General features: G+C 37.7%; 1 protein-coding gene across 6 annotated transcripts in view; it reads right to left on the bottom strand.

The window, feature by feature from the left end:
• Positions 1–14837, bottom strand: part of LOC105380619 (receptor-type guanylate cyclase Gyc76C) — a 29194-nt gene that overhangs the window by 13708 nt on the left and 649 nt on the right. For 2 of the 6 annotated variants that reach the window (XM_048623706.1, XM_048623704.1), the window contains exons 2-8: positions 14633–14796; positions 5441–5620; positions 3863–4060; positions 2723–2788; positions 2080–2320; positions 747–893; positions 265–470 (exon numbers count right to left, since the gene is read on the bottom strand). In XM_048623706.1, the coding sequence (XP_048479663.1) occupies positions 265–470; positions 747–893; positions 2080–2320; positions 2723–2788; positions 3863–4060; positions 5441–5599 (1017 nt within the window). In that variant the 5' untranslated portion in view covers positions 5600–5620; positions 14633–14796. Of the gene's footprint in view, positions 1–264; positions 471–746; positions 894–2079; positions 2321–2722; positions 2789–3862; positions 4061–5440; positions 5621–14632; positions 14809–14837 lie in introns of all 6 variants that reach the window. The other 4 variants (XM_048623707.1, XM_048623708.1, XM_048623705.1 and 1 more) reach the window with 3 other exon arrangements.

Raw genomic sequence — 14837 nt, 5'->3', positions numbered from 1 at the left:
CTATAGCACTTACATCTAAATCCCGAGAAATCAGACACTGTTAGAATTTAGTGGCGAAGAGAAGGTTTGGTCCTGAACGTAGCGAGGGCGCCAATAGCCCGAGGGACTTAGTAAGGATAACCCAAGATAAGGTTTTATTACCAATATGATTTTAAATTGCTCTATATTGTTAAGACCAGGCTGGAAAAGGTTAATGCGTGAAGCACAACGAATTATTTAACTAAAACACAAAACAACAAAAAAAAAGTGAACGTAAGTACTTACAACACGTACCTTCGTAAACTTATTCTCGAAGACGGCGGGCAGCGGGAACTCAAAGGGCTTCATAGTATTAAACCTCCGGACCTCTGCAGTAAACTCCTCATAACCACTGAGAGGTTCAGAGGATACCACCACTAGGAGTGATTGCGCGCGTTTCTTGAAGGATTTGGTGTAGGGACAGACTAGTTGTGAGCCACGGTCTTCCGTCTCTGTAAGGGGAGGTTTACAGGTTAATATTGAAGCCAGTCAAAGATTTGCGTGGTTAAAGACACCGGAGATTTTGTACAGATGCTGAGTCCTGAGGTTATTTTACGTCTGGAGATTAGATTAGAGGCACTAGCACAACCTTGTGGTAAATTATGTATACCTTAAGCTAAGGGATATACCTAAGTATAAACAAGATATCAAAATCTGATATGGTAGCTGATTTAAATTACATCTTATAATACCTATAAAAAATATCATAAAAAAGCAAAACAACTCACTAATCAAATACTTCAAGGCCTCCTTGGACGTGTAGGTCATCATGTCGACGAAGATGACCATGTACTCGCCCTTCTCGAACAGCTGCAGCGACTCCATCGCCGTCATCATGTCGATCAGCCCGGAGGTGGAGCCCAGGAACACGTAGACTGAGAAGTGGATGTCATGGGTTAGTTTACGGTAAGTTAGTGTGAGGCCCCATTAGTGCATCGCGTGTAGTGGGAGCGCTGCAATGTGAGATAATCTGATGGCTAATGGCTTATAACCAATCTGTCCGCTACGCGCTTATTGTGGAATAAGCAGCACAGTTCGAGTAAGCGCTGTTAAATCGACGCTAGAGAGCTTTCTACGTATACGATACGCCGTTATACGCCACTAGCAAAAGCTATATCTATGCCACTGTCAAAAACTAATGATAATCTAAAGGATCGCATCCTTACTGCTGGTTTCTCTGTAGGTATTTATATGGAAATATCATCGACTACCTTGAAGACTAGGGATAGGTTGCGCTCCCATGACACAAACAAACAACAATCACTTAAAAACATAAAAAAATAAAAAACCGACTTCAAAAAACCACTAAAATGTAAGTAATAATTTAAGGTTTACACAAATTATATGTGACAGTACAAATATACCTAAGCAGGAACTGTTCTTTTTTGATGTTGGTGCAGTGACAAAGTAATCTGAAGAAATATGGCACCAACTTCAAAAAAGAACAGTTCCTGCTTAGGTATATTTGTACTGTCACATATAATTTGTGTAAACCTTAAATTATTACTTACATTTTAGTAGTTTTTTGAAGTCGGTTTTTTTATTTTTTTAAATTATTATTTTATTTTATAGTTTTTAGTTTATTTGCAATAATTTTTAATCAAAAGTAAGATGCAAATGATACCAAAAAGTCCTACTAATCAATACGAATCATTCAAGCCTAAACACGAGGTAGTTGCTATATACCGTTGAGGAGTTCCCTTGACTGCCTTCCGTTTCCATCATCAGATCAGCTCAAGGTCACCATCATATTTTATTGTTATAAGAACTATATTTATTACGTTCTTAATTTCATTAGAATCGGTTAATTGTGTCCAAAATGGAAATTCATACCCTGTTTTTACCCCATTACCCACCCTTAGGGGTGAGATAAAATTCTGAAAAAAAAATGGGACCACCTGGAAGCTCAACCCAATACAACAAAAAAAGAATTTTCAAAATCGGTTCATAAACGGCGGAGTTATCGGTGAACATACATAAAAAAAAATTAAAAAATATATATATATCCCGACGAATTGAGAACCTCCTCCTTTTTTTGAAGTCGGTTAAAAACACACTCACTCCTAGTCCGATTCTTCGTGTCCTGTATGTACTGGTACCAGAACCCTGGCGCGCAGCACGTCATCTTCTCCTCGCAGCACTTGAAGCCGTCGATGACCGGCCGCTGGTGGTTCACCGTCATGTTGTTCCTCTTGGCACTGTTCTCCAAGGTCAAGGCCACGGTCACCCACGGCTCCTCGTACAGGATGGAGAACTTGTGCCAGCGGTAGTAGCGGAGCAGGGAGATCACGGATTTTGTCGCCTGTTAAGGGTAGATAATTTGTTATATAGGCTTCGGCTTAATATATACCCTTTTGGCAACACCCTGTATATAGTGAAAGTGGATATTAGTGAGTTTAGTTAGATTTTGTCGCCTGCTGACGGTGGATAGTGTTGTAGTGGCAAAGTTGGTGATCTATTTTATAGGGTGTGATAGTTTTCGAGACTACTAAAAAATAGGGGCTGGTCAATGCGTGGAAAGAAAATACGTGTAAGTAGATGTATACATCCTGTAATATGCTAACAGTGATGGGATGACTGGGGTCTATACAATCCAGCTCGGTAAAGTGACAGATATTTAAGTGTGTATCTTTTTTTGAGAGTATCAATTTAATATACCTGGCTGAAATAGAGAAGATTCCGTTTAAAAAGCATGTCAATTTACCTGTGTGTCGGGCGGTTCCAGCCGCGCGAAGTTGGAGAGGGTCGAAGTCTGATAATCAGAGCATTTCTGTAAACAAAGATATCAATCATATTACTTTATTGGATACCAGTGGAGTTGCTGCGCACGAAATAAAGGCATGCCTTATGCATTTTAAGTGTTCTGGCAAATTGCTGACATCGATCAAATCCACTGCAATCGATTCTAAAAATACATTCCCATTACCTACCTACATTTACATACGTATTGTGTCAGCGCTTACATTAAATATAATAATATTTCCATACCTACACAACAGCTACCTATTTACAATATCTGGAGCTATAAATAAAATACTTCTAAACGAATTCCTTAGAATTCTTATCTGCATGACCTAAAATTATAGTAAAAGAAGTTTATTAATAACGATTCTATATTTAGCATTTCTTAAATAAGTACAATAATATGGCCATAGAAGTGTATTAATCTCTTTATAGGTTAGCTTTAATTAGTAGCTAAGTTATCTCTCATAAAGTGGCGCCATAGTGTGACTGAAGTGGCGCCAAGTGCTATTAGCCTTTGCGTAATGTTTAGCCAACATTATTTTCTATTGTTGAATATGTTTAAAGAATTTATTATGCTAAATTGCTATTGGGAAATTATCTTTGCCTTAAAGACGTCAGCCCATAACTGCAAGGTGTTCAATGATTAATACTTATTATGTAGACATAACACACGTTAATGGAATGGCGGATAGATATTTCCTTTTCTATTACAGTACCAGACAATAAAACAAGAACTACGTGTGGATGAGATGTCTCGGCGACATCTTCTCTATTCTCTCGAAGAATGCATTGTTGTGCTGAAGACATGCTTATACCCCTCAAAAAAATCCAGAGCACCATATCCAAGATATACCTACCATGGCCGACAGCGCATGGTATCAGACTCCCCGATATATCAATATGCTATCAAACTGTACTGTGTATGCCACTGGTTCACCCAACGACTGTAAACTAAACTGACTGGGGATTCTTTGTTCAAAGTGACAACCGTCCAGACTGTTTGTCACGGTCACGCTGCTAAGAAGAAGCCATGGCCGACATGCTTGACTCATTACTAACATAGCAAATAGCACATTAATCCATATCACAAATCACTCACATAAGATATCATGGGCAGGTTCCGCGACTGTGCTATAATGGCCTCGGTGTGGCAGCGACCCTCAGGGCCGAAGAACGCAACCACTCCCGAACAGCTCATGTCGGTAAGAAGTCGGGTGGCCGTCACTGTGTCGCAACGCGTGTCGTTCCATTCTAGCGCTATGTGCACTTGCGGCAGGATCTCTGTGCTGTTGTTGATCTGTAATAGAGATTATGATGATTTTCTGCGCTCCTGGTAACTTTGGCAGTTGAATCAGGGATGCTATTCACTCCCTTCAAAAGAATATTATACACTGTTAATTACATTTACATATCATAATCATAACACAATCAAAGAAGCAACAGTAATAGCCCACTGCAGGACACGAGCCTCTTCCAAGACTGGAAGGTTTTGCCATAATCTCCATCCTTGGCGACGAGTTGAGATATTACAGAAAGTTTTTCAGATCGTGAATAGATTATCATTAAATTTATAAGTAAAATTTTCGTATGATTCAGCTGCATATGTTCGAGACATTATTACGCAATCAAATTTAATCTGTATAAGTATGAGTAGCATTTCATCGTAACCAAAGGTTTAGTTCCAGTTAGAACATTGAAAAATACAACCATATTAAATTGTGGTTCAGTCAGTTCATGTTTTGTTTGCGGTACGAAATAAAAAAATCAAATAACACCTAACGTAATTGGCGGTAGAAAGATTCAGCGCTCCAGGATAAACCGCAAAACTGTTCGGCTTAGATATATTATAATAAATGGGCGGAGAATTCATAAAACACCGATCAGTCAATTTTTTTTTGCTAATAAAACTACGCATGTAGATGACTCATACAGTCATACCTACTGGTATAATACGTCATTACAAGTTCCTCTGCCTGCATTATCAATTTGAGCACGCTGATTATCCAGATCCAAGTCAGAGGACAAAGACGTTTATAAACAATTTTAACGCACGAAACAACGACGCCGAAAAAAGAATTAAATGTTCAAGTTGACTTTGTCTCCATTTTGCAAAGTCACGTGTTTATTTTTGTCGCCCGTGGGAGGGCGTGTTTGACAAACGAGAATGCAGAATGCAAATACTCTTCTAATATTCAATACATAGATGTATTGAAGTCAGTGACGTCGATATACATGGTGTTGAATTTTTTTTATTGCTAGATAATAATAATGTTAGCAAAAATGATCTGAAACTCATGCGGCTCATTCCGAACAACTTTTACTATCACTCTTACGGAAATATGTGAAAAAAATCTTGTATACATGTGGTCCGCTTGACCTCACCCTGTTAAAAATCATATAAATAACAAAAAAATATAATATGGAAGATTATCCTAAGTATAATAGGTTTCGGCTTGTACAGTCAGCTGCATAAGTAGCTATACACTTTTGTACCTTGTCAATCTGAAACTGCCTATCCATTTATTGAAATATTGACGGTTCGTCAGTTTGACAAGGTACAGAAGTGTATAGGGACTAAGTGTGTAGCTGACCGTACCACCATTACAACACCTTCTACACATTATAATAATTATGTCAATGTCTATCAGTGTAACCTTTATTCATAACTAATCTTTACCTTTTCAAGCGCCATAGACAGCGCGCCCGAGATGGCCAACCCCTGGCGGTCGCGCAGCTCCCCCTTAATGGAGGGCAGGTAGCCGATGGTGATGGAGTAGGGCTTGGCGACGGCGGCCGCGGCCGGGGCCAGCAGCGCCAGCAGCGCCAGCCGCCACATGCCCGGGCCACACACCTACCACTGGGACAAAGGAGAGAGAGGCTTATTTTCTTGAATAGTCGCACCACAACTTCTACTGGGACAAAGGAGAGAGGAGGTTATTTTGTTGGAATGGGAAAGAAACCCAAGTGAAACTTTGACAGCTCAATCGAGTGTGCCTTTCAGGTTCTGAGCAATTATATTCTTGGGGAGAAAAATGGCGATTGAACCAACTAATCAGAACTGGAAAATCGGGCCTACTGGATAGTGGCTGGTTTCTGGAAATAGCTTTGCGTTTTCCTCCCCATTGGAAAGGTCGCACCACACAGCTACCAATATAGTAAATGCATGACTGGAAAACATGCCTATGGCCTATACAGTAGCTGTGCACATTAGTTTCATCGTGTCGTCACCTCAGCCATAGAACATCCACTCCTGAACATAGCCTAACTAACCTAACCCTAAACCATCAGTCATACAGGTCATACTGAAGTCACAATGAAAGCTTACAATAAGACTATATTCATGTTTTAGAGAACTTTTGCATAATAGGGTCGCCATTTTGCCGTGTGGATGTGGGTAAAGTAAACAAAACAAATGAAAGTACCGTTCTCCCTTAAAATTCTAAGCATGTCGACGCCGCGCCGCAGTAAACATTCCGCACCTCCCTATCTAAATAAATGCCCGCGCCTACTTCTGCCTAGCTCTACGTGTACACTACTTTCTATATCCTGAGTAAAATACCTGTGAAGATTTGCCAGTTACGTATTTGATAGGGTCCGGCGGATGGCGGCAGGCCCGCCCCGCTATACGTTCAAAATAAATGATGCCAGTGCAGTGCAGCTAGTTTTGTTCGTTTTCTACAACATTGCAACCGTTTCCTCGGGACTAAATGAAAACTGGTTTAAAGTAAATTGACATAACGAGTGTGCACTCTATTTAAATCTTTCCACGATATCGTATGAGATAAAAATAGATTACTTGGTTATGTATAAGTTTTTGAATGGTTGGTCGTTAACATACAACTCCTCGTACACTAGCATTTATTCAATACGACTGCACTTATGCGGCTGCAAACAAGCTAATATGCATACTTGCTCACATTTTTTATTGCAAATAGAGTTCATGTAATTAGATAAATTATAATTAAGATAAAATAAATAGTGATGTCAAGGGTGAGCGCTGCGTCGTAAAGAGAGTATAGCGACGGAGAGATGCATCACGTTCGGCCCGCGCCGGCGACAATGACTGTATCTATTTCTGTAACTCAATAAAGGGAAGTCTTCCTGCAGCGCGCTTTCCGCGCTCAAATGTAGGAATTGCTTCCATGCTGTCAAGTAAGTAATTGCCGCTCAGCCGGCGACTGATTAGACCAATTGACGTGCCGCTGTTTTGACAACACGCCTTGATACCGTCGCGAAGACGCGGCGGAGCGGCGGCTGCCATGTAGTGCGCGCACTTCACGAAGCCACGGCCTAGCCTGACCGATGGGGGCAAGTATGTGAGGGGAGTATAGTCGGTGCGGCGCCGGAGCCCCGCGGGCCCAGCGGCGGCGCAGCGGGATCTCGCCTTGAGATAACGTCAGCGATAACGCCTCTCAACCTATTTTTAGAACTTAATAAAAAGGTAATGTGATTATGATTACATTCCGTGTAAACGCAAACATTTGCCGACACACATCGAATTTGCATGTAAAAGTCGGTTAGAACGACGACGTGTGTAGCTCGGACGATCAGACAAAGAATTCTTTGTTACTGCAGTTTCTTACTAACATCGTCTCCAAAGTGCATAGCTAATCTACCGGTCTTTATGTGCCTCTAATCTAAATTCAATTAAAATTGAATGCAGTTTGAAGTTTACATGACGTTACTGCGTTTATCAGTGTAAATATTGAAATAGAATTCCGAATTCCTACCGAAAAACTATTTCAATGGGAAGCGAAACGCGCAAGAAAATCTAGTATACTAGAACGTAATGTAGTATTGAATTGAAAAGTGCTTTATAATGCGTAGAGTGCTGCGACAATGTTGACACTGCAATCCTCTCATCATACCATTTATTCAACAACATAATATATTACTAATTAAGTATAGTTAGGCTACTATTTATTCGATATCTTTATGAGATTTCTAAGAACTGCCCCAATCAGTCTATTTCCTCAAGGATAACTTCCTGAGTTTTAGCCTTGACTAGTACGTACATGCTACGTTCAGAGAATTTCAGTTGAATAAATCCATCCGCTGAAAATTTAATTCCCTTGTCTACAACAGACATCTCCTGAACACGTGTTACCAATGGAAGCAAACCTGCTATATACATTATGATTATGACGTTATAGTAAGCTTTTATCGGGTTTATAAATAGCAAGCAAATATGAAAATGCTATGATAAATCAGATTATGTATTTTTTACTGTAGGCTGATGTACAGATGCAATATTCAAATGTACTTATGATATAGACGTCGTCTTTCAGGAATAGATTGTTAAAAGGTTCTTTATTGAATTAAAATTTTAAAATACAAATCATTCTACAGGCATATATGTATATGTAGGTATCTGAGTTTGACAAAGTACAAAAGTGTATGTATAGTTACTTCTGAAGCTGACTGTACCTAAATGTTCACATGAAGGAGTGTGTGCACTCCAAGTACCTAAATAGAATTTGATATCATCGGGAATTACATCCTTTTTACCTGAGCAGCGGCCATGATCGTGCGAGGCACATGACTAAAACGCGTTTTATCCTATTACCAACATTACACATTTTGCGAGATGTTTGAGAGAACCTCTTGAAATGCGAGTGCCTATCTAGTAGCACTAGTAGTTAGTTATTCAAACGATAATTTCTGAAAGCTACAACATAGGTATCGATATCGATTGCAAATCATACCGGTTGGACAGCTTATTATCAAGCTTTATCAGAAGTGCTGACTGCCCAGAGCTACGTTCTTGGCTTGGAATACATTTAATAAAATCATAAAGAAACAGGATTTAAAATATCATAGTTATCCTGTTATCTATGTGGGATTTTATACTTTAGGTACAGATGTATACTGCACCTAATTTACATTGCACATAGTTAGGATCATAGGATCGAAGGAATATAATATGATAGAGAACATGTTTTGTAGGTACATTTCAGCGCTACTGAAGTTCGAAGTTATAGGTATGTACTAAAGCTACACAGCTACCTATCGCAGACTAAACGCATGTGTGTTGTGTACCAACATTTTCACATGGCCAATCTTGGTCAGTGAGTGGAATAGTCCTATGGTGTTATCGATCAGGCGGTGTTTAGCCTGCCGCACCCCGCCACACCCATCCAAGATAATAAAAATCGACCACTCGGCACACAATATTATATGACTGATTTTGATACAAGATGTATACTTAGGAGTTTCGTCAGTGTCGAAGTAATTAAATACCACATGTATTATTGTATGTACTTGTACAAAATACCTATCTAAGCTAACCGTATTAAATAAGCCTAACTAGAGTAACTAGCAAAAGATCATCAATGCCTATGACTGCCTGTGTATCAAAAGTTTATGCCTGACATAACTTTTACAAAACGTATTGTGTTTATGAAACATTAAGGTTGGGTTTGAATTTGTGTCACCATCCCAGAAAGCTCCCCCCCCTAAACTACCATTGCTCGTAAACCGGGTATCGCTACTGACGATTGAAACAGAAAATTATAGCTTTCGGGATATGGGATATCCTACTAACTACTAATACACTCATGAGCAATGAAAAAGTTACACCTCAAAAGTGCCGACACCAGGTGGCGCCAATTTTTTATTTTCTTTGGTAATAAGTTTGTTTTCTATTAATAAATAAAATGTCAATAGTATTATAAACGCGATAGTTAGTGATTTTTTGGAACTTTTATATTCACACACACACACACACACACGCACTCACGCCTTGTACTAATGTACTCCCTTGCGGGGTATATTCTTTCACGGGAAAATGATTAGATCATTTTTGATGAAATTTGGTATGTAGGAAGCAGTCACCCTTGATTAACATAAGGCTTCTAATTAGCCCAGCAGAATTAGTGTTGCATGTAACCTTTACAATGCGATATTGAGTACAACTGTGAAGTGGAAAACAACAATGGCTTTACTTGTACCAACTTTTTATATAAATGACTGTATCTACATAGATAAATGCAATTCTATAACAATTATCAAAAATTAAACCAAGGGGAAGTAGTTCAAGAGGTTGACATTGAGTAAATACTTAAGGGGATCCCTAAAGCTAAAATGCTAAAGTCGGCTTGATATACTTGATTAGATTGGAAAAACGGTGGCTTCTATCACATTGATAAAAATATATTTTGTAGCAGAGGGTATACTGAACATGTTAGTTGCTTATAAATTGGTGCAGGATTATAATAAGTATGTTAAAAAAAATTGCAAACACACCATGTCTTTTGCCATTTTTTGACTTATTATGAAAAAACCCTCGAAATCAGAGGGCCCATTTTCATGGAATCTTATATGTATGTGTAGGTAATTAAATTCTTAACAAAGTTACCTTAAAGAGTTGGATTTAATGGACCAGAAGTCAACTTTTTTTGCAAAAAACTAATAAATTCCGGTTTAAAAATGATGACACCGTGACAGATTTCAGATTTCTTCAGTCGTCGCCCTGGTGGCGGCCTGTTAGGAGCGATACCCACGCCATTTTATTTTTTATCAAATATTTCACAAAAACTGATTAAATCAACAAATTATGACTACAAGTATTATAATACATATGCATTTGCTATGGAAAGTTAATTTTCTAATCATTTTAGATGCAGAAAAGCCGAAAATTCTTAGAAAACATTTCGCCTTTTCGATTTGTTTACATTTTTTACTATAGAGTTACAGATGCATAGATAAAGGTAAACATTGCACATAATGACACTTATTAGATTCTCCGAATAAGAACTATACGGTCAATGCAGTATGCCAAAGCGCGAGCCTGTTTATATTCTGAGGGGTAATTTATTTTATTTTAACGGTTGTGTATGCTAGGTAAGCTACACAATATACAGGGTGTTGAAAAGTAAGTTCATAATTTGTTTTATTTGAAACCAAAAACCGTAGTTAATTAAAAATATATATATTTTAAGATGTGGTAGTCTGTACACTACAGGTTGTTAAAAATAAGTAAGTATTTTTAAAAATTGAAGATCTAAAATTTACATAACTTTTTAAATCTATTTAACAAGCTTTGCAAAAAAGCGGTTAAGTGCGACTGTATCTCGCCATGAAAAAAATGAAATGTTTACTGTAGCTATGAATTTTATGCGTTACAAGTGGAATAAAATACCGCATAATATTATGTACAACTATGTAAGAGCCTAGTTTTTAAAAAAAAACTCATAAGAAAATATTAAATACACAGGTTTTTTAACCCCTGAAGGAAATAGAGGGGTGTTATAAGTTTAAAGTAAGGGCTGAATTTTTTTTTTTAAATTAGGGTGATAGGTAATGTATATTTTTAATGATTTTTTCAAATAGATAAATGTTATACCATTTTTAAATTGCCATAAAATTACCTATAGTTATAGTTATAGAAAAGGGCAGGGCTACCAGTGCCCATTCGCCACTGCAACCTAAAAGATCTATAAATTATGACTCCCCATGCCGAGTCTCACTCTACAGGCCCAGGTCTTTTATAAACCTGATATTACCTATACAGGATGTTGCAAAAAGGGTATACTGTGCCGAAAGGGTTTGACTCAGGGGTTATTCTGAACAACTTTTGTTCTCCAAGTTTTGGAAATTCTCGAAAAATAAATTCGATCTCTATAGTAAAAAGTCACGTGATCGAATAAGTTTCTATGTAAAAGGTTTTGTTACGTGAATTTTCAAAATTGTAGAAGAAAAGTGGATCAGAATGGCACCTAAATCCACTTTTGGCTAAGCTTTATACCCTTTTTTCAATACCTTGTATAAAATATCGTCAGCGTCACCATAGATCGTAATCATCGTAACTCCTCGTGACCAAATTTTAGAGGAGACAAAAATACTGTTTTATTTGTAGTTCTAGTTGGCATACTACCCACCTAAAGTTTTTTTTAACTAGCCTAAAAATGATTTGTTTAGTTTAGACAGTCTATCTTCCTGTTCAACCGCAGCCTGAGTGCCAGTGACTCAATGACTGAAAGGAGGCCATTAGTGCTCCTAAATAAATAAAGCAGGCCTGTAGATTATCTTTCAGTGTACCGACACATCTGATTGCTGTAAGAGCCTGATAAGCTCTTCAAACGAGTCATACCTCTGTGGTGGTACGGTTTCGACCTTTCGGACAGTCAGTTTGGCATCCGAAATGCGGATTCGAATAGTGGGTACAATACTTTGCGTTCGTTCACTGTCGGAGCAGGATAAGAACCACGGGCGGGTTGTTGCGCTGGCTGTTTGCTTAAAAATAGTAACCGCGTTCAACTCTATCCCCTAGAGGGCGAACCTTTAGGGCGGCTCTTGTATACCATCACTTGTCTTCTTATCTGCAGAAAATTGACAGAGGTCATTCGTGTCTAACAAGTACATTAAGGATGCGAAAAGAGAGGGTTTGTTTTCACTGAAGAAGTTCAGTTGCGGAGTTCCACAGCGGTAGGTCTTGGACCCCTCTGCTGTGGAACTTGGCATACAACGTGGTCCTGCAAATCAAGCTCGCAAACGGCGTTAGCACATTGCATTTTTCTAATGTCACACAGGTCGTGAGGTAGGCTGAGAGCCTCCTTCGGGGATGACATCCCAATGATTCAGTACGAAAAAATTGCTGCAGCTGTGCTCGCCATGCAGTGCATGGGCTACTTCCGAATCTGGGGGGCTGTTGCAAAGGAGTCCGTTGCCTCTATACGGTACGGGTTCCGTGCGATCTATGATCCTTCCGGGAGCACCTGTCTTGTCAAGTCGAAGAGAATGGCTCGTATTCGACGCAACCTGCAGTACTGGTGGGATTGGTTGGAGGACAGGACAGCAGGAAGCTGCAGCAGCCGTTATGCTGTGATTCGACGCATAGATGCAAAAAAAAGTTGAAAGTAACTTCATGTTAATAAAATATTAGATCTTAATTTAACAACATAACATTGCAAAAAAAAATTAACATTGTTGAGTATGTTATTGTAATTTACTAAAGTAGTAATAAAAACAAAGGCTTATTGCATAGTTTTCGTTCACGTTCGCCTACATCGCACGTTGTATATGAGAATAAAGGGTATAATTACTAAGTTTTCTTGTTTAAAAATCACGGTTTGGGGTTTAGAGGAAAACAAATGGTAAAATGCGGAATACAGTTTTTTTTTTTCGAATAAAGAGGAAAACATGTGAATTCAAAAAACGTTTCTATTGACACCAAAGAGTACTTTTCGCCGAGAAAAGTGGAGTTACAATGTTTGCGATCTAAAGTGATGATAGAACTAGAACTTATTTTTTCAGTTCACCTGCTGTTGAGTGAAATCGTAATTAGGTAAATGACTCCTTGACATGAAAATAACTTTTTTTTTATAATCGTTATAACAAAACCGTTTTTTTAATACAGCAATATTTGTAGGTGTACTTACAGTGAGCAAAAGAGCGCAGCAAGGTGTAAATTTTTTGGTTTTTAAGAAACAAAAATATTATTTCTATCATATCCCAAATACACATAAGTAATTAAAAAAAAAAATACACACTCTCGCCTTGTACTAATGTACTCCCTTGCGGGGGTACTTACATGTTATTATTTTTCTGGTGACCTCCCCATATCCCTTTGCCAGCTACGTAACCTTTTGTGACATCCTGTATATGCAGAGTTCTGCAAACTACTGTTCTGCTTTTGAAACACCAAAAAAAAACAGGTCGTCTAACTAAAAGGTCACGTGACCAAAAAAAAATTATATGAAGAAGCGTTTTTTTCATGAATATAAAAAATTACGTAGGATAAAAGTTTTTCAGAGTGACGCCTGAGTAACGCCCTTTCGGCTAACTATACTTTTTTTATTACACGGGGGCAGAGTTTAATACAACACCCTGAACTATTAAACTCTGATAATATTTTCGCGATTTTTTTACATTCTGATTTCATTTCCTGGCTTAGAAATAACATCAATAACATGCTGCACACGTAGGTTTCGGCATAGTATTAAACCCTTTTTGCAACAACCTGTATATCGGCACGGGTACGACTTTATATATAATTAATTATTAAATATTAAAAATACTTTCAAATAAAAATAAATATTTTCGTATCACAAAACAATATTACTTACTTAGTATATTTTTAACAAAGTGGCATGTCTTCACTTTTATGTTTTCGAGTACTATGTTAAAATTTCATGTCATTGTCCGTAGAACGCCCCGCATACCTCAACCCCCCCTCACTAGATTTGACAGATTCTGATTTTCTTCCAGCTTTAGTGACAGCCTTAAATAACTATCTAATGAATACTGGATCTTCTGCCTTTTAAATCTGCACTAGTTATTGTTACAAATTAAACTTCAACTATCAATAACTTTGTTTTTAGTAACAAATATAATTCCTTTTTCTCAATAGAGTAGAGTTCACAGAATGTAAAGTTATAGGAATACATATTATTTGCAGAATAGATCATTTGCAGAACAAGGAAGTTTGAAAAATAATACAGTATATTTCACGTGGCTAAAGAGCCCAACATGGTATATTATAAAAAGGGCACATACTGTGGCCAAGTTAAATTTTTAATCTAGCATTACTTAAGATATTGAATGCCGACTACACAATATTGTGTATTCGGTACCAGTGGTATCATTGGCACTCGAAGAGTTAACATAAAATTCTTTGTCTGAAATTCCTTTCTTCATGGTGTATATGGATAAAATTTTGCCATTTTAAATACAAAATGTGTTTTAGAGTTGTCAATACATAGCTATATGTATAGCAGTATTATTATGAGCAACAGGTATTTTAAAACTTAATTGGTTAAATTAATGTATCTACACAATTTGGCACAAAGTAGGTAGAATTATATTTTACATATAGCTATATTTTTTTTATTATTTTTACTTAATTAAAATAAAACACAAAAGTACTCACCATAAACTTTGAATTGCAGGAATGTGTCCTTGCACTGTTTGTTTTCTTCATGAAATCATATCCAGCTTGCAATGTGATAGTAAATCATATTTCATTTTGTGCTACTACAGCATCTATGATAAATACAAAATAATTACGCCAAGCTCCAGTGGCGCTCTCGGATTCTAAAAATACATCTACATGATAAAATAGTATGAATGTGTTA

Source organism: Plutella xylostella, chromosome 10 (genome assembly GCF_932276165.1).
Source record: "Plutella xylostella chromosome 10, ilPluXylo3.1, whole genome shotgun sequence".
NCBI lineage: Eukaryota > Metazoa > Arthropoda > Insecta > Lepidoptera > Plutellidae > Plutella > Plutella xylostella.
The sequence above is the reverse complement of the archived record's forward strand: the minus strand, read 5'-3'. Positions and strand labels throughout refer to the sequence as shown.